General features: G+C 36.4%; 1 protein-coding gene across 2 annotated transcripts in view; it reads right to left on the bottom strand.

The window, feature by feature from the left end:
* Positions 1–21,965, bottom strand: part of kremen1 (kringle containing transmembrane protein 1) — a 74,230-nt gene extending 52,265 nt beyond the window's left edge. The window contains exon 1 of one of the 2 annotated variants that reach the window (XM_077241533.1): positions 21,697–21,965. In XM_077241533.1, the coding sequence (XP_077097648.1) occupies positions 21,697–21,772 (76 nt within the window). In that variant the 5' untranslated portion in view covers positions 21,773–21,965. The remainder of the gene's footprint in view (positions 1–21,696) is intronic. The other variant, XM_077241534.1, reaches the window with a different exon arrangement.

The raw sequence follows: 21,965 nt of genomic DNA, 5'->3' as shown, positions 1-21,965 counted from the left end.
AAGCCACGCCCATTCTGGCGGGCTGTGACGCTATGAAGGCGCGGGCGCCCTTCATTGGGCGTGACGCCACGCCGGGCTCACTGGTAGGCTGCAGCAGTTGCCCGCAGGGCAGCCAATGAGCACGCGAGATGGCCTGCTCTAGGTCTGCTAGCTGCTGCACTGCGTTGACAATGAATACAAAATTAAGGATAATTTTTTGGCTTCAATATCTCGAGAAGATGAATCTTTCCCGTAGAGTAAGCTAAACTTATGCAATACTCGTTCCCTCTCAATAGAGAACCGAGGTTACGTTAGTAACCGAGTATCGTTTTTGGCAACTGTCTTCAATGGAGTTCTCTCGTTTGGGAGGAACATGTACATATAATCAATAGTTAAATTAATCAAGGGTATATAAACAGACATATAATTCATTCCTTCTCAAAGATCTGCACTGTTGCCCAAGAGAATTGAGCTCGAGTCAAGTCTCAAGAATTACAAGCAGCAGGCCACATCTGTCAATCTTTCTAAACCCCTAATACATATACTCTTACAAAAATACTGTGGAAGAACCATGGTACAATAATGGTATTTTCCCCTTAATTTTGATACAAACTATTGCACTGAATGAGTATCATATTTTACCATGGTATTAACATGCCATATATGAAGTATATTGCTAAGATTATAATAAAACTCCCCCAAAAAACAAAAAGCATTGCATTACAATTGTACCATGTAAGAAACAAAACACACATTGTAACACCATGGTACACTTGTTAGAGTATGAGTATTAGGAAAGTACAAAAATTATAATTTTTTTAAAATTGGCTATAGTTGGTAGGATGTCAGACACCAATCAGACAGGAAGTGTTCACAAAAGACACTTTCTTGAATTAATTCTCAAAGGAACAAAATGCAAAGGTCTAGTTTTGACTTGAGCCACAATTAAACATATTTAAAATCTAAATTAATTTAGAGCCGCAACATCAGCATTCTGACAGTTCAACAGTTACTAAAGCACACATGCTAACACATCCTCTGAGAAGCTGCATCCCCAAATTCATCCACTTTAAAACACGCAAAGATGTAAAAATCTAGATAACAACTAGTTAAACGTCCCAACCCAAATTTAATTAGTACTATTAGTCTCTGTTTATAACGAACATAGATTTTTTAAAAACTCTGTCCAGGATTCCATTCTTCAATTTTGCTAATTAGACGTAATTAACATCTACAAAGAGTTTTTAAACATAAAAGAGATTTGTACATGATGACGGCATCTGAGAATGAGGTTTTTAGTCACTGTTGTTAAAGCAACATTTTCAATGTGTTTCTGAACATAATTATGTAATATGAAAACAAAAGGTGGAGACGTAAAAACTTAGAACATTAGAAGGATTAAACAAATAAAATACAAAATAATGTATTTATTGATATAGCACTGCCTGCAGTGAACCAAACATGAATGCCAAACCTCTATAGTATTGTAACTGCTCCCCTGAAGCTCCAATTCAACATAGGACAATGAGGTTTTGGGGGAAATACTTCATTTCATTTTATTTCATTTTAATTTTCAAAAATGTCTGAAAATCGCTCCGAGCCATGTGTTTTCATTAAAACTAATTACACTGAATGTAGTGAGGGACCTGTTCACTGCATAAAAAAGGAAGATGAGTGGTTGCCACACACGGCAGGTACAGACATTGCCCAAAAAACTCAATAATCTCACGCCTTTTCGCCTTTTCCCTCAGGAGAGAATCAGCGCATGCATGCGTGTTGCACAAACATCCACCATCTGTGACCAATGTTTCATGCATGCTGTAAAGTAAGAGCTTGCCTCTAAGAGCTATTTTGAGAGCAATTATGAGGTTATATCTACTAAGATGCTTTTATCCAAAAAGTTAAGGGTTAAAACAATAAATTATAAACAAAACTAGATTTGTACATGCTCTAAAGAAAATAAGAGTGGAACTTGCCTATACAAAGCTTTCCACAAGGTTGTTAGGTGGTTGCTATGAGGTTGATATAGGGTTCTGAGTGTTTAAGCGGTTTTCTTGAGTGTTCAGGGTGGTTGCAACAGAATTACTTAAGGGCTCAAGTCAAAAGAGTTCAACCAACAAATGTCTATGATATTCTGGTTTGTATGCATGGCTCAGGTCCCTCCTTCAGTGTAAGTAGGAGGGATTTTTCATCCACAAATTGCAATAAGTAACGATAGTAATAGTGATGCTCAACAAACAAACACTAAAACAAAACAAAAAAAGATTTGGGCAAAGCAAGCTGGTAATAGAGTGGTGAAGGGATGACATGTTTTTGTAAGCCAACCAGGAAGTTAGGATCGCCCTGGTTACTTTTTCCATTGGCTTTTTGATTATTTTAGAAAATAAGGAGGAAAAGTTTTAGAAAAAACTTTTGAAGTTTTAATGCAAGCAGCAGAAGTCAAAAGCTAAACATGGCTATAAACAAATTACATCACAGTTGCATGAGTTCAGTGTCACCATCACTAAGTTTCCGACAATTCTTTCAATCTTTGATTAAAAATATTTTCCCTAAAAGTTTGAGTTGTAATAGTTTGCAAAAGCGCGATTATAAACACAAGGTTATGAAAGCGGACTAGTGAGTCGATGAGTTTACCTGTTTGGCTGATGACGTTTAATGTCCCCGAGCTTAAAAAAAACACAAGAGGAAAAAAATATCTTGAGCTTTTGTTCACCACAGAACTTATTTCAAACATTTAACCAAAAACTGATTAAAACAACCCAATGACTTTAGGAAGTGCTAAAATACTAACTCGTTTAAAAATACATCATCCCTACAACACTATATAGATCTTACTGAGTATTTAAATGCCAATTTAATACCTTTTTTTTTTAATGAAACGTATATAAAGATGTTTTTTAAAATAATATTTTACACAGGGCTCCAAAACATGGATTCCCAGGTTTCCAAGATAATGGTACAAATTAAATTAAATTAAATTAAATTAAGAAACATTTACATTAAAATTAAAAAAACATGTAAAAAGCATGTATAATGGGAAGTTTAAAAAATAATAATAATTAGACACAATTAATTAATTACTCACCCTCCTGTCGTTCCAAACCAGCAGAAGTTTAATTCATCTTTGGAACACAAATGAATATCTTTTTAATAAAATCTGAGAGCTTTCTGTCCCTCCATTGGCAGTTCATGCAACCACCGCTTTGACGCTTCAAAAAGGTTACAAAGAGTCCAACATTTGTACTAAACCGATCAATTCAGATTAGTCTAAAAACAATCTCTTCATGTACTTTTTGAAGCGTCAAATGGTGGTTGCATAGACTGTCAATGGAGGGACAGAAATCTCTCAGATTTCATTACAAATATCTTTATTTGTGTTCCAAAGATGAACAAAAGTCTTGTGGGTTTGGAATGGCATGAGGTTGAGTAAATAAAAAAAATGTCATATACATTTAGCTGTTGAAAATATTTGGGAACCCCTGCTTTAAAACACTTATTCAACTTTTGAAATCCTTGCAGACAAGTCAGCATTGTTCACATCACTTTAACATTTTTCCCTTCCTTTCTTTTTTGTTGGATATTGATATTGGTATCCTTCTGCTACCTCATATCAGGTTGGCTTCCTCGATAATCCCTCGCTAAAGAAACACCATATGAAATGTGCCTTTCATAATCTGAAACCAAACTAAAGTAGCAACACAAGACCGACAATGATCAACATCTCCTTGCTTTCTCTAACTGCCTGACAGTAAAACCCGCTTCAGTTCAACTGCTCAAAGATACTGGGGGATAAAACAAAAGAGCAGAGAAACAGATGGAATAGGGAGAGAGAGAGAGGAGAGAGAGAGAGAGAGAGAGAGAGAGAGAGAGAGAGAGAGAGAGAGAGAGAGAGAGAGAGAGAGAGAGAGAGAGAGAGAAAGAGAGAGAGAGAGGCGTGAGAAAGAAAATCCAGGGCATCCCTGTTGTCCTCCATGAGAACGGGATCAGTTTCATGGATCCATTGAGAACTTGGAGATCCAGTTACATGGCACTAAGAGTGACCTGCTCAAATTGGACCTGGGGAAGCACTCTATGGGTCCGCTACTGAATAGGCCTCATTCATCCCTATTAATACACAGAAACGAGTCTACGCCAGCATTGAGATAAGATAGCCAGCCATTGAACCCTGTTGATTTCAAAAATTCACAGGACACCAGTAAAAGAAACCAACAAGATTGACAGAGTTAAAATAAGTAATCGAAAAGGCCACAAACTGAAGCCTTAAAGGGAAGGTTCACCTAAACATAATTTATTTATGTCGTTCCAAACTCGTAGGATTTTCTTTCTTCTGTAGAACACAAAAGAAGATGATTTGTCAATTAGTTAATTTGAGTATTGAATTGTTTATGACAATATAATGAAAGTCTAAAACAACAGTGGACCACATTCATTTTCATTGTATGAACATTTGTTTTAATTTTTCTTTCCTGTTTCACGAAAGAAGGAAAGTCATACAACTTCGGTTGAGTAAATGATGACAGAATTATTATTTTTAGGTGAATCATCCATTTGAATCACAAAATGTATGGGCTCTTTTCAAGTTAAATGACTCTGACTAAATGAAACACAGTTGAAAGTTTCAGAGAGGAATAAAATAGTTAAAATCTCATTTAATTGCAAGTTAGCTTGAACTATAAACACAAAGTTATTTCATCCCTACCACAAGTATCTGACCCTCCACAAAAGTCTTCCTGTTGTTCTATGTCACAGCTTCCCGCAAAAAGAAAAGGGAAGGTGACAATTTGCTTCTTTGCCACAAAAGTCTTTCTGGGCTCCCGAGCAAGTGTATTCAGGGAAGGACGGCCCGAATGTTTTATTTTCTGCCTCGTTCTTCTTCCTTTAGAGCTCTCTGGCCGGTGGCGGAGAACCAAAGTCAATGTTCCCATAAAAGTGAGGGAGTTCACAGGACAGGTCACATCCCTCTCCGTGGCAATTCAATATCCTACTATTATGATATTGGTTATGGCTTTTGAAATCATAGCTGTACAAATCACCACATAAGTACATGTTTGCTTGTTTGAAAAGGTTCAGATTTGGTCTTCAGAGATGTGGGAACGTTAGAAAACTTCCTTCAGATAATGGGCAGTTTCTACAAAGTACAATTGGTAGCATCTCCTCTGTGTGTTTGCCGAACATCTGCTGACTTTACCGCCATTTAAGAAGCCCTAGTGAACAAACTGCAGTACTGACGCATTTTAAAGGTTCTCGGCTCCATTACATGGTCAGGCAAAGATAAAAAGCCTCTCGAAGACTTTCAAAGAACCTTCTAATCTCATTCTCCCATAGAGTGAACTGGAACAACCCATTACAAAAAAAAAACACTGTTACTTTCAGACGAGGTTTTGATTAGATCAGCAATGTAGATAACTACACTCATGGCCTTGAGCTTCCAGACAGATGCGTTTGCATGCTGGTGGCACTATTGTTTGTTTTAGCTTTTTTTTTTTTTTTTTTTTAAAAACAGCAACAATGTTAGAAACTGCATTTTAATATAGCCCAAACAAACAAATGGTAGTTTGGAAAATTTTCGTATGCTTTTTTGCATCCTAGAGCGCTTTCCAGGCATTCCCTATGCAAATGGACTCTGCTACAACTTCGATTATAAACCAATTGTTTGCTTCTGTGATATGAATTCATTATTAAGTGCACACAAGACTTTTACGCTGTTAGTTTATGAGAAAATGAAAGAGAGAGAGAGAGAGTTCATTTTCTAATTTGTTACACTGTTTATTTAAATTTAAAGTTATAATTTAAAGTTATAATATTTTCTTCTATTATTTTGATGTTTTTAATATTATTCTATGTATTCCAAGCTTTGGCAATATTGTATTATTTATAGCCATGCCAATAAAGCAATTTTGAATCTGAATCTGAGAGAGAGGAAGAGTGTGAGAAAAATCCAATTGAATATGACAAGCTCTGTCTGCAGGCATTTGCAAATGTCAGAGTGAAAAGAAGCTTGTGAAGCTTGCACAAGCATAACATTTGTCAGATCAAAACCACAGAGATGCATGTAAAAGGGAGGACAGTGAAAGCATAAGGAGGTAGAGAGAGCTAGACTACAGATGTAATGAAGGGAAACACTCCTCTTATGTGGCTGATCCTGAATTTTCAAAGCTTTTAAATCCTAAAGATGTAATACATGTTTGGTAGCTTCAGCTTCTATTAGTGTCGGTTAAAGTGATGACACGAAAAGAAAGTTTGGCTACAAGCTTTATAGCATTTCTGTGAATATAAATGTGTTTCAAAACAATCCACAGGTCAAATTGCTAACTCGTCAGCTGAGGGGGCTACAAACCTCTAGAGCAATTCATAAAATCAAGAACAAGAATGGAGTCGTTCTAACAATTCCCGGTGAAATCAATGATACATTTAAAGAATTCTATACGAAAAATTATACAAATCTAGGGGTTGTTCCGACCCTTCAGCTTTGGCTGATTTCCTTCATTCATTACATCTTCCAAAGTTGGGGTGCACTGAGCAGGCAGCTTTGAATGCGGACATAAAGGTAGAGGAAATACTAGCTGCGATTAAATCCTTCCCCAGTAGCAAGGTGCCTGGCCCAGATAGTTTCGGGATTGAATTTTACAAAAGATTTGCGCAGGTGCCCTCTCCTTTGCTGTTGAGGATGCTTAATCAATCTTTTGACAAATATAAATTTGCCCAGTCCTTGCATGACGCAAATATTTCTCTAATTCTTAAAAAAGGTAAAGAGGAAACTGACCCATCATCTTATCGACCCATATCTCTTTTGAACTCTGACCTTAAAATTTCCACTAAAATTCTGGCTAATAGATTAAATATCTGCATTGGGGAAATTATCCACCCCGACCAATCTGGTTTTATTCCTGACCGTTTTTCTTTTTTCAATGTCAGGCGTTTAATGAATATCTTATACACCAGATTCGAATCTAAAGCTAGCGTTGCAATTCTTGCCTTAGATGCCGAAAAGCCGTTTGACCAAATTGAGTGGGATTATATTTTAGCTTTGATTAGAGAATTTGATATGGGTGACGCTTTTGCCTCTTGGGTGAAGTTGTTATTCCTCCATCCTTCGGCTTCAGTTCTCACCAATTTTAACAAGTTATTGCAATTCCAATTACACACAGGCACTCGACAGGGCTGTCCTCTCTCGCCTTAGCTTTTTGCAATTGCAATCGAACTTCTCGCCCTTGAATTTAGGCCAAATTAACCATCATATCTCCCTCTACGCAGTTGACATTATTCTGTATCTAAGCAACCCTGAACCCTGAAAGTCTATTCCACCTTTACTAAATCTGTTGGAAACATATGGTAAACTCTCCGGTTACTCAGTAAATTGGCACAAAAGTGAATTCTTGGCTGTGTCTTCGATCCAATTTTTATGCGTAGTCTACCTTTTAAAATAGCCATAAACTGTTTGAAATATCTCAGAGTTAATATACCTAGAAACCCTAAGGATATATATAAGCTTAATTATTTAACAATGCTTGAAAACCTAAAGGACCATATAAAATGCTGGAGGACCTTACCACTATCAATGATGGGGCGTGTGAATGCTATTAAGATGGTTACGTTACCCAGATTCTTGTATCTTTTCCAGAATTTGCCGATTTACTTACCCCAAAAGTTCTTCAAAACTTTAGATTCTGTTGTGCTGCCTTTTGTCCCGGGGCAGCCGATAATGAATTACATAAATTGCTTAGTTGCGTTCCCAACACCCCAAAGTTAGTTACAAAATTTGTTGACTTCTTCACAAGTCAGTTAGATTTTTCCACTATTCATCAGAAAAACATTTGGGAAGAGGAATTAGATGTTCAGCTCTCTGAGGAGGACTGGGAAAAATGTCTTAAAAATATAGACTCACCTAAAGGATTATTAGGAACACCTGTTCAATTTCTCATTAATGCAATTATCCAATCAACCAATCACATGGCAGTTGCTTCAATGCATTTAGGGGCGTGGTCCTGGTCAAGACAATCTCCTGAACTCCAAACTGAATGTCAGAATGGGAAAGAAAGGTGATTTAAGCAATTTTGAGCGTGGCATGGTTGTTGGTGCCAGACGGGCCGGTCTGAGTATTTCACAATCTGCTCAGTTACTGGGATTTTCACACACAACCATTTCTAGGGTTTACAAAGAATGGTGTGAAAACGGAAAAACATCCAGTATGCGGCAGTCCTGTGGGCAAAAATGCCTTGTTGATGCTAGAGGTCAGAGGTAAATGGGCCGACTGATTCAAGCTGATAGAAGAGCAACTTTGACTGAAATAACCGCTCGTTACAACCAAGATATGCAGCATTTGTGAAGTCACAACACGCACAACCTTGAGGCGGATGGGCTACAACAGCAGAAGACCCCACCGGGTACCACTCATCTCCACTACAAATAGGAAAAAGATGCTACAATTTGCAAGAGCTCACCAAAATTGGACAGTTGAAGACTGGAAAAATGTTGCCTGGTCTGATGCGTCTCGATTTCTGTTGAGACATTCAGATGGTAGAGTCAGAATTTGGCGTAAACAGAATGAGAACATGGATCCATCATGCCTTGTTACCACTGTGCAGGCTGGTGGTGGTGGTGTAATGGTGTGGGGGATGTTTTCTTGGCCCCCACAGTCACCAGATCTCAACCCAATAGAGCATCTTTGGGATGTGGTGGAACGAGAGCTTCGTGCCCTGGATGTGCATCCCACAAATCTCCATCAACTGCAAGATGCTATCCTATCAATATGGGGCAACATTTCTAAAGAATGCTTTCAGCACCTTGTTGAATCAATGCCACGTAGAATTAAGGCAGTTCTGAAGGCGAAAGGGGGTCAAACACAGTATTAGTATGGTGTTCCTAATAATCCTTTAGGTGAGTGTATACACCTGTTCTATTAATGCCAGGCACCGATTTATTCAGTATAAGGTGTTGCACAGATTACATTACTCAAGGGATTACATTACTCAACTTAATTCTTTCTATCTTACTATCCCCCCTCTCTGCAATAAGTGTGAATCTGCGGAGGGCTCTCTTGGTCATCTTTTCTGGGCATGCCCAAAACTGGGTGAATTCTGGTCAGAAGTTTTTCAGTTTCTTTCTAAAGCTTATACTTGTGTGCTTCCCTTAGATCCTGCGACTGCCGTTCTTGGCAGGTCGGCCTCCTTGCTGCGCCTTAATAATGCTACCCGATTTCCTATACAGTAGGTTTGATGATTGCCAAAAAATCTATACTCTGCATGTGGAAGAAAAATTCGAAGCCACTATTCAAGTTTTGGTTGTCAGAACTTTCCTCCACTCTGCATGTGGAAAGACTCAGATATAGTATTTCTGGAAATATAGATAAATTTGAAGCATCTTGGAGGCCTCTTTTCAATCACTTGTTAAAAATCAATAATGTTGAAGCTATTTAAAATGTATTTCTATTAATTTTTTCTTCTTTTTTTTTCTTAGGATTTTATGGTTATTTCCGTTGAGCTCTGTCTTCAATGTAAAGATACCTATGCATTTCTCATGTGGTCAAGTTGCACAATCTCACCTGGTCTATAATGTCTCACTAGGCAAAAATCTGTTTTGACCTTCCTTGCCTGTGCTTGGTGATTTGGTTATCTGCAAACTTGAAGGAGTATTTATTTATTTTTATTTTTTTTTCTTGTGTGTGTGTGTGTGTGTGTGTGTTTGGTCCTGTCCTGTGATTGTATTGTCTATTTGTCTGAAAATCTGAAAATGCTACAATATAATAATAATAATAAACAAATCCACAGGTGGTTACAGTGAGTTTACCATGGGTAAGTGCTGTAAAACCTCCTTAAAATCACTAAATTAGACTTTTATAAAATGGTAGCAACAGAAATGTTTTTAATGATTTAATGAATAAACAATTTAATTGATATTACAATTAAATATAATTTATTACAGAAACCATTCTTTTCATTTATACAAAAAATATATCTTTTAATATATAATAGCAATGAATATTTTGTTATATATGAAATTATATGAAATTTTGATATCACAAAACTGATTATATATTATATTACATTTAATAACTATAGTAATTAAAAAATGTTTTATATAATAAACGATATTTAATTATGTCACTGAAATTTGTTCTATATTATATGATATTTAACTATTATATTACTGAGAGAAATGGTTAATAATTCAATATTTAATATATAAACAACTTTTCATTGATTGATATTATATATTAAAATGATATTTAATTATTATAATCAGTGAAAAATGGTTAATAATTAAATACTTAATACATTTTCAATTACATAATAAATATTTAATATATCTGTACTGTATAAAGTAATATAAATAAATATATAAATAAATAAAGGTGATATCAATCAAAAATGGTTTATTAAATGATGTTTAATTATTATATCCCTACAAATTTGAATGTATGAAATTATAATTAATTATATTAATCAGTGAAAATTTTTTTTTATATATTAAATTCAGTTATACCAGCATTTCTCCGTGATTGAATAATTATATATATAATATATCATTGAATTTACACTTAAAATAACTATATAGTGAGATACTATTATAGGCTATGTGTACATTAATAGAGAGGCACACATCCACAGACACTTCCTGACACGGGTGCAACTGCCTGACAGCTTAATGTTCCGCTGTCTTCCACTGCTCCTTTGAATTAGACATGGCTGATATGACAAACCTAACCGAGGTGTCGCTCTCTTTCTCTTTCTCCCTCACTGCCACTCTTCACACAGCTATCATTCCTGTCAGGATTTATCAGCTCATTCAAATGAGGACAGGAGTTACTCACTTTTCCACTAGGTTTTATCGTACCGCGGGAACTGAGCAATCACACCCTGACAGCTGGACCCTGGACAGGTGACGAGTGATAGTATGGATTAAACAAGTGTAAGCCTTTCAAACTTACACAGGAACATGACACGTCTCACAGAAAAACAATCACAGCTGTAATCTGAAACATATGTTCCATGTTTCTCACTGTACTATAATGTAAAATCATAAACGGCAAATGTACTGTATATGGTTGTCCCTTGAGGGCCTATCTTCTTCAATTTATTTACCTCTCTAAATCATAATCCTGATTATTTTTGGGATTAATTGTGCCATGATATCATTTTGCTGTGCCTCCAGAACGATTAGTCACATGGTGGCACCAAAAAACAAAACAAACACACAAAAAAAACAATAGTGAGAAGCATAACATCGACCGAAAACATTGTCTGCATGTGTTTATAGATGAACAATTAATTGGTTACAAATGAAAATGAAATGAAATTTACACATAACATCTACAGCGTAACTTTCAAGGCCCAGAAAGGTTATAAAAACATCATTAAAATAGTCCAGGTGACTACAGTAGTTCAACCTTAACCTTAATTATCAACCGCAGCACTGTTTAAACTACGTCAACAGCATATGAGAATGACAAAGAAGAGAAGAGATTGTTGAATAAAGTCGTTATTAAAAGTATTCTCGTCGCTTCATAATTTTAAGGTTGAACCACTGTAGTCACATGGATTATTTTAACGATGTTTTTACTACATTTCTGTGCCTTGAAAGTTGCAATGACGTTGCTGTCAATGGAGGGACAGAAAGCTCTCAGATTTCATCAAAAACATCTTCATTTATGTTTCAAAGATGAACGAAGACTTTACGGGTTTGGAACGACATGAGTGTGAGTAATGACAGAATTTTCATTTTTGGGTGAACTAACCCTATAATAAGAACAAATTTCTTACTTTAATGCTGCTGTTAAATACCCTGGATGCCAGGCCGAACCCCGCCCACAAAGTTTTTAGGTAGGGGAAGTTCGGTCTGGACCCGATCCGTTGAGGAGCTATTATGCCCGAACAAAAATTATTCTGACCAATCAAATTGTCAGGGCGGGCTTTATACGATGATGGACAGATGAGCAACCATAGACATCATATCTATGTCAGCATAGCAAAGGTAACATAACCATCCACGTCATCAGAGCGCTTGGGTTGAATTCATGGCTGCCGCTGGAGAATTGAGTTGTGTATATTCTGCTATTGCGTTTGTTATAGAAGATATAGACAGCGCATTAATTTTAGAAGAGGAACAGAGAACCGCGATCAAGGCATTTGTCGATAGGAAAGATGTTTTTCCTACGGGATTCGGAAAAAGTTTAATCTATCAACTTTAATCTATCTCTCAACATACGTCACTTACTCCGTTGCCCTGATTGGTTCTAGCTCTATCCAATTGACCCTTCGCAGGGAGCTTGTTTGACAGGTGATCTGACCAATCATACTTCGCCATCCGCCATTTTGTCCGACAAAGCAGTCAGGAGAGTTAGTAGATTAACATGGGAGGATTTGAACTTGAAAAACTGAATATACTAACGCCTTTCCGCGGTTAAAACAACATTCCTTCTTATGTTCATTCATGTTTATTTGATGCTATAAATGAACTAGAAGGAAGAGATGATCGGTTCACGAGCAGCTTTAACTGAGGCTCTACAGCGATCTGTCACGACACATTAAAGAGCCACAAAACGGTATTTATTGTTTAAATTTCTTTTTAAAAATGACCCAATTTGAAAGGTGAGATTTTGTTTAATCTGTTTAATATCAAAAGTAACCGAAAAGTAACCTGCTCTGTCCTGTCTGTCAGCGTATTGTCAGTCTCCTCTCTGCTCCGCGATGTGTTTTTCACTGCGTGAGAACATGGTGTATGCGTGAGAGCGGAGTAGCTTGTCGGACATAGCGACAGTAACTAAGGGGGGCGGGTCTTTGCGAAGGGTCAATTGAGGGCAGAGGCCTTTTATTTCCTGTTTCGGACACAAGCCCCATAATCACAGCCCAATGGAGCAGTTTCAGACTCACATTCTGACTAGAATCTGAGTATGACAACGTCAGGCTAGCTGTTAAATGCTCTGGCGAGGAGATTAACATGGCGGACTGAGTACAGTTTACTGAGGGCGGGGTCTATGCTAATAGGGCGGATTCTGTCAGAAGTCATTGGTTGGGCCTAAGCATTTGTAACATCACAGGGCTAGAATATGCAAATGGCTTGTTCTGAGACAATGCTTATGTTTTATGGGGATTCAAAAAAGAGGAGTGGGTGGATTTTAACCATTATAGGGTGGTTGTGTATACACACTGCCGACACACATTTATGTTCAAACACCATGTAAAAGTACATTTTGCATAATAGGTCCCCTTTAAAATACTACCGCTCAAAAATACTAACTCCAGATAGAAGAAAAAATCACTACTCAATCTCACTAACTTACTAACGACTAGTCGATCATCCTGACTCATCCCTACTTGACAGTAGATAGATATAGTTGACCTTTTGACCTGTGCCGGCTCCACAGAACACCAATCAGAGGTCAACAGGAAGTCGTGAGCGGATGGCATGGGCTGTTACATCCTGAGCCAAAATAAATGGCCTCAGACAGAAAAGGCAGCATGGGAGGCGGCTGAGGTATTCTCTCTCTCGCCAACTTTATACAAACACATTCCAAATTCATGTTTATAAATATGGATATTATTCTGAACTAGGCATCTGACATATCTCAGCATGTTGGATACCGTGATGGTGGTTAAGCAGATCTCAATCTCTCTCCCGCTGTCTGTCTCTCTCCCCTCTCACTGACCTTTGCATACTTCTGAGAAAATAACAGTGTTGGATATAGCTTTAGCAAAACACAAAATATGCTGTGCATAGTACAATGAAAAATAAAATAAAAATTAGAATGTTGAGTCGAGATGAGTTTTGCCCTTTGCCCTAAATGCAAATGTTAAACTAACTAAATGGGTGGGTAGCGAAGTCATCAACAACTAGAGAAAGCATGAATTAAAAATACATTCAGTAGGCTTGTGTTTATTGTCTACAGACAACATGTAGATTAAATCATAGCCTAAGATAAAAACAAATTTTTAACGGCCTTTAAAAGGAATGATTTGCAGATGCCACATTAGCTAGGAGGTGAACTGGTTTGAACAGGCTAGAGCAGGCATTGGGTACAGAACAGGAGCTTCTAACTATCCCTAGGTCAACTAAGGCTTGACCTTTGACCCATGGTGTAACATCAAACAAAAGAGAGACAGACATAGATGACCATCATAAACCTCTTGGATACTACCACATATCATTAGCTTAAGGGTTGTGGTTCAGTATTAACCTAGTTTCTAATAAAATGCACAGAAAAGACAATATGGATTCATTTGAAAGGTTGATTCATTTCTGAATCAAACAAATCAACCAAATGTTACAGTGAATTAACTGAATTATACAATTTAGTGATTTATCACACAAAATTTTTCACAGAATCCAGTCTTCAGTGTCGCACATTCCTTCAGAAATCATTCTAATCTCTGATTTGGTGTTTAATATTTCTTATTATTATCAGTGTTGAAAACAGTCGTTGTCAAAAACCATTCTTTTCATTGTTCTAATATTATTTCTTGAAAAAAATAATAAAAATAATTAGTATTGACCCCAAACTGCTTGGATAATATCTTGGTCTTGGTAGAACTGGGTGAGAAGTGTTTGAGTTCACTTAGCCTCTTTAAGCCCCTTTCATCCCAGCCGAACTTGGCGTTCAGGTATTGTCATTAACACACAATGTGTTGCCTGCTTATTTTCTGTTTAGTTTCCCGTAAAATAAGAGTCAGAAACAGGGATTGACAGAACCGACCACAGGCTGTGTCTCTGTCCAGAGGAGCAACGCGGCCTGTATACTGTGTCACTCTTGGATACAGAGGCATCTTTGTGTCCCATGTTTCTCGGTGGTTGGTTCTGGATCGGATCAGCTGGGTGGGTAATTACAGCCTGTTGTGTGTAAATGTGAGGATATGCTGGCAGGAAATGGGTGGAAGGATTTCTGGGAAATGTATGGGAGCAAAGGAATGCCAGTGCCCTCAGAAATGACAGCCTCTGATGTGGGTATTTCTGTTGCTAAATTAGAAGAAGCACTCTCAGCTAACCACCTCTGCACCACAGATACAGAAAGATATGGGAGTGGGCACACGGTCCAGTGGTTCGGCATTATGAGGGTCCCTGTATTGACTCAAAATCATTATCACTATTTATACATCAGAAATCTGCACAAATCTGCCTTCTAGTGGAACACCAGCCACTAGGAAAAACATATCTCTATAGTTTCTCCTAATGTTCTCCAACTTTTGAGATTTCTCTCCTGAATGTTTCAAACTGCACTCTTTCCAAAGCCAGCAAGCAACAGTCAAAGATCTCAAACATGTCTCATCTTATCTGAGCAATGCTATCCACACTAAACTGATAGCTTTGTTCTTTAATTCAATGTCTCATTTGTTTGGTGATATGGCTCCTATTTTTTGCCATATTTTACAGTGAAAAATGTTCTAAAAGATACATTTACTTGAGAAGCAAGACTGCACGAGATGTTTAAATTTAGTATTTTTTAATTTTATTTTAGTATTTTTTCTCGTTGTATTCTATTTTATGCAAAGGTATAAAGTAAGACAAAAAATATAATTTAAGATTATTTGTCTTAGTCCACTGGCAAATAAAATATCACTTTTATACAAATAAACTTTATACTTAAAACAATAAAAAAATGCTAATGCTTTATGCTTAAAAACAATAAAAAATCCTGATGTTGTAAGACAAATAAACTTTATTTTATTTTATTATTTTATTTTAAGAAAAATTATAAGAAAAACAAAAAATATATAATTTAAGTTTATTTGTCTTAGTCCATTGGCAAATCGTTTTTCTTATTTTCAGCATAAATCTATGCTTAAAAACAAGGGAATTCTTTATGCTTAAAACAATGAAAAATGCCAATGAGGTAAGATACTTTTTTTTAATTAAACTTAAACTTCATTCAAAATATATTCAATTAAAACACTCAATATCTCATGACATTTTGCTTCTCAAGTAAATGTATCTTGTTTTAACAATATTTAGAAAACAAGACAAAAATAGTTATTAAGAAAATTGATTTCACAGTATGACAACCAAAAAAGACAGAGTTAGTACAACCAAAAAAAAAAAGAACAGAATATTGTATGAACTTCTGGTGTATCGACAAGAAACAATTTGAAATGCTTTCACACAAAAATACACACAAATGCATTAATGTAAACATGCCATGACAAAGAAGTTTCACTGGAAAAACTAGTCAAGGCTTCAAAATGACAGCATTGATAACATTTGATGTGGATGAACAAGAACAAACAAAAGAAAAACAAAAAGAAAAACTGTAATCCCTAAAAAATAAACCACCCATTTACAATCTTTAAATATTAAGTCATGAACTCCAGTGGGTCAATGCAGCAGTGCTTTCTAAACAAGTACACATAAAAAGAAAAAGAAAAAAAAGGAAGTGGTTGAAGGGACAGAGAAAAAGCACAAAAGTTCTTCCCCTGCCCACATTTCCGACCACCTGGCTACTGTTTCCCTCCCAAACCATACTTCACTGTCAGAGCGACTTTGAGTGAAGACACAAGACAAAGCGCAGGCGCTGCACTCCAAACCGCCCTGGCAAGAAAAAGAGGAGTAGAACAAGAGAGAACGACAAAGATGGAGGGGAAATAAAGATAGAGGAGAGAGGTAGTCAGCAATGGCAAGCAGCCGAACAGCAGGAGAAAAAGATGATTCCAGAACCGATGAAGGATCTGTTAAGCAGACGCTAATGCAATATGGCAACAAATCCTCCTTTAACACTTTCAGCGAAGGCAGCATCTTGAGGGTTTAGCACGCTTTAACTGACTGACAGTGATGTAGTTGGCTGGTTGTGATTTCCTGTAGCTATGACAGTTTGGACGAAATATAAACCAGTATTTTAATGCTGGATCTTTGCTCAACACAGCAGGCAAACTGAAGAAACATCTGAGGTTGCGTTCTGGTATTGCCAATCTTTTCGGCTATGTTTTGAAGATTAGATGAAATCTAGTCAAAGAGTTAACTAAGTGTCTGTAGATGAAATGCTGATTCAGTTGATCACACACTCAAGAACAAAAATAACTTTAAACGGTGCTGATTCTGAGCAGAGATCTCATTTCAGATAACATGTTAATTTCTCACGATTGGTCAGGACCAATAAGCCACATGGTGCTCACGTCGATTTTTGAAACGAGATGAAAGGCGTATCAATCACGACAGACAAGGCATGACATAGATTTAAGAACTCAAGCTAAATTGTTGATGCTTTGAAGTCTTCGGTTTGCCCTTGAGCCATAACCATTCCATTCATTTTCAGCACATTTTGCTTTGAATAGACAAACACAGCAAACAAGTTTCACCAAGTTCACATTTAACAGCAAAAATATGAGGGATAAATGCATTTGTCATTTTTATGTAAAATAAAATCTCCAACGGAGATGTGAATGACATAACAGCGCTGTCTGGGAATCACTTACTACATTCCACTCAACGACATCTTTTAACTAAACCCAAATCCACTTTACATCAGCGCCTGTCTGGACACAGATGCCTCTTCTCAAAATCTCTGAATAAAATTCTATTCATTTCAAGGTGCAATTATAGGTGATCTGGGAAATGCTAACTTTAGCCTGCTAGCATTGAAAGCATACGATCCCTGCAAATCGCCGTCCAAAGCCAAGCCTCCTCCAAAACACATGAACGTGCACAGACTAGAAGCGAGAGGTCAGAGACAACGTTATTGGATTACATGTGTCATTCAACATTCACAACTTTATAGTGAGTAACAGCTACTACAATAACCAACGTAAACAACTGTTTGCCTGCCATTCTCGCTCTGTCTGCACAGCGTATATGTAATATGACGTCTGCGTGAACAATTGACTGACTGGGAACACATGCTATCATTTCATTCTGACCGAATGCAATGATTGAATGAACATTTTGAGGTCCTACTCCACTGATGATATATATTTATAAAAAAATACATTTAAACAGCTTAACATAGTGATTGCTATCAGCATCTTTAAACCAGCATAGCAAAAAATGTTTCTGTAGAGAATCACCTTAATTCTTTAATTTCACCTTTAATACATATATTTGTCTGAGGAAATACAGACTTGGTCTCTGGCCTGGTCAAGGTGCAGGTACAACCTGCTCATATCACTTAGATATGTTTAAAAGCAAAGGAGTAGAAGCTTTAATTCATGCAATATTAAGAAAAAGGCAACAACAAAAAACAATGCATTTCTCTATGTTAAAGGGAAACTAACTTTATCTAGACAATGACTTTATTCTAGAGATGCTGTAAAGCCAAAAAAATCTCTGTTACTTTAATTTCCTATTATCATTGTAAAGCTGCAATTACACAATCTATATTGTTAAAAGCGCTATATAAATGAAGGTGACTATGTTAAAGGTGCAGTAAGCGATTTCTGAGAAACGCTGTTGAAATTGGATCGGACCCAGCGCCACAACGCAAATGTGTTAGTAACCAATCAGCAGTGGGGGGCGTGTCCACTCATGATGGTGGAGGAGAGAGAGTGAGCAAGAGAGAGATTTGAAGAAAGACTGTAGAAACCGAGATGGCTGATAAGACATTAGAAAAGAGAAAAGGTCAGAGGAAAAAAAGGGTTATGATCAGGCAAGAGCTTTAGGACCCGCGTTAATTAGAGCTGCACGATTAATCATTAAAAGATTGCAATCTCAGTTCAAACACCCATGCGATCTCATTTCAAATCTGTGTTTGCGCTGCCCCGGATCCAGAGAAAGCAGTTATCATGTATAGTTATAAAACATATTCACAAACGGTCTTTTCAACCACACAGTTCCACAGTAGTGTTACAAATATTCATATTATCACAGAAGTACTGGGATAAAAGTTTATAGTTCATATATAAGCACTGTCTATGGTATCAATCACCTTTTGAAAGTAACAAATTCAAATATCGATTGTGTCGATTACATTGTTACACCACCAGGCTAAAAAATGTATTTGTTATTGAATCATTCATTCAAGAGATTTGTTCAACAATGCTAATTCATCCAGCAATGAAACAAGGAGTATTTATGAGGGAGTCATTTAATCATTCATTCAAACCGTTTTTTTATTTTTATTTCATTCAGATTATTTATAATCTGAAATTTACATTTTGTCATAACCTCTAGTAAGTGTTATTTTGTTTAGGATCGCAATCTCTCGTCTAAACCAGAACCAATATATGCTGTTGTTGTAATGTTAGCTAGTAACAGGACAGTTTTGAGTGTCATTGTCTATCTGGAGCTGATGTGATGCTGGCGACTCTTGCTTGTATATATTCTTGCATACAGCATGTTCATTTTTTGTTCTTCCTTGTCGTTCATCATCTTCACTTTATTTTTCGCAAAGCATTATTTTGCTTCACTTCAGCTATGATAAAGAGACATTTAGTCTTGCATTGCATGTGTTTTGGAATCGAGTTGATTCCAAATAACAACAGTTTCTTAGAAATTGCTTACAGCACCTTTAATGAAAAAACACAGATGCCAAACTCTTTCTTTCAAATGTCTAACATAAATTAAAAAGCAAAGTGTTTCCTCATTCCCAAGTATAAATATATACATCCAATCACACATAGACATGCACAACAAAATGTCTCTTCACTCATCATATATCAATAACTGATAAGCAGAAAAGGAGAACTGAAGAGCCTAACAAATGCAATGACTTGTGAGTTGCGACACCTTAACAACACTTCAATAAAGCAAATGCATGCAGTAATTAATTCATGAAATAATTCTTGCTAGCTGCAAACAATCATATTCAAAAAGTGTACAAATAGTTGCTCTGTCTCACTGTTGTTGAATGATTTTCATTATATTTTATATGGAAACACAAGGATTGCAATGAGCCATCAAGTCATTTCAATAAATGTCTTTTTACTGCAGCACATTCAAACCTCTGGGTGGATGGACATGTTACTGCATGCCTTATTAATTATTACAGCACAAATTAGTCATAAACCTGTAAAAATTAGTCATAAACCATGTCACATATCACAAAATGGTAGAAAAACTTTTAAAGTGGAATAAGTCAAGTAATTATCACAAATAGGTTTTGGAAGGGAGCTTTAAATAGATTGGTAATGCATAGATATAGAGGGCATGTGCTTACGCATTGCTCAGGTAGCCTAACCTGTCATTTGAATCAAAGGCTATAATTAAAAAAAAAATTAAAAGAGAGCGTAGTGGATTTGGTTCTGAGACTTGAAACACAACACAAATTACAGCTTACGATGTTTGCGAAGCAATGCGACAACCTAGAGCACTCCCATTATAATCAATGCAAGTCTCTTTTGAATTTTAGTGTAGTCAGCTTCATTGATTCTTCAATTAGAGGAAATATTAACTAGATGAAATCTAGATAAGCCAAATGTCTTTAAACTAAATTTCATATATGCTACTACATTCAAAGTTAATTTTGGTTAAAAAAATTTAACTTTTTGGAGAAAAAGTTGGATATACCTTGGACTTGCTAACATAAGTTAGCTAACAGTAAATTAACTTGGCAAACAAATTTATAACAATAAAAAAGAAAGTGATTCTTTCAAATAATAACCTGTTTGATAATGACACCTAACAATAACATTTTATATCTGAAGTTTTTTGAGAGAAAAACTAAAAGACATTCAATACATCCAGTATTGAACATCAATGGCAGATTAGTAAATCTGTCACTAAGAGTGGCTTAGAGGTTTTTTGTAATCCTAAGAGCGTTTAATTAGACAATGATGACACAAAGAGATCACTTACAGATATTTACAATGGTAACAATAGCTTCCGCCAAAATGCCAGTCATCACATAATATATTGAAAGCTTCTTAATATATTGAAAGATCCCATATTAGTATTTTGCAGTAACAACAGTCACTGTCGAAACTGGCATTGTGGTGGAAACTATGGTTACCATGATGTCATATCTGTCCTGAAAAATACATTAAGTGGGAAATATCTGTAAGGCATGTTGTGATTCATAAATTAGGGGCGCTCTTGTATCCACTAAGATTGCAAAGAAAAAATATTTCTCATATACATAATCTTTTTAGTGTTGAAAGGTAAATTTGCCACGATTTCTCTATTTTTAAAGAATTATGAAAAGTGTTAACATTTAACTTAATTAAAAAATTATAAAATAAAACATCAAATATATTAAAATATATTGCATATTATATATATATATATATATATATATATATATATATATATATATATATTAATATATATATATATATATATATATATATATATATATATATATATATATATATATAGGCTATATACACACACACACACACACACACACACACACACAAACACGGTCATTACCATTGCACACAATATTAACTACTCTCACCATCTGTCCATCACTTGATGTTTATTTATACCAAGATATGCAATAACTTTATCACACACCATGAAACATAGTTTGAATAAGTTTCATCTTTAAAAACTTAAAAAGTGTCAAAAGTGTCTCTAATTGAAGAACCATCAACATGCAAAACAGCGAAGCTTAGTCTGCGCGATCAAATAGTGTTTTTGAGATGATTGAGTGCTGAATGGATTGTGTGATTCATACAGCTGAACCAGAGGCAAGACGAGGCAAGAACATTGACAGAACGCGCTGCACGCCAATGCTCATCTCGAGACTGGAGTCGGGACAATGCAGGCTCAACACAGTGCACGACTGTAAGAAACATTTAATAAAAGACCTACAACCACCCGAATGCACAAAGTTACAAGTCATAAGAGTTGAGGACTAACCCGTATCGAACTGGTCTGAAGTTGACGCGCTGAGACAGGCAGCAAGGAGCAAAGCTGCGATTCTCCACGAATCCATCGCTCTTCTGTAGTAGGCTATACGAGATCTGAACACCTTCTCTCCCTCTCTTCTCGCAGGTGAAGCGTTTTGAGTTCGGTCAGTTCAGTGGAGCTGAAGCAGTGAGCAGCTGAATGTCATAGAATCTCGCTGCGCGTCCGCGTTAAGAGCGTATGAACTTTTAGGCAGATCAGCGCTGCCCCCAGACACACAC

Source organism: Siphateles boraxobius, unplaced genomic scaffold, assembly GCF_051911475.1.
Source record: "Siphateles boraxobius isolate OS27281-9 unplaced genomic scaffold, OSU_SipBor_1 24, whole genome shotgun sequence".
Taxonomy (NCBI): domain Eukaryota; kingdom Metazoa; phylum Chordata; class Actinopteri; order Cypriniformes; family Leuciscidae; genus Siphateles; species Siphateles boraxobius.
The sequence above is the reverse complement of the archived record's forward strand: the minus strand, read 5'-3'. Positions and strand labels throughout refer to the sequence as shown.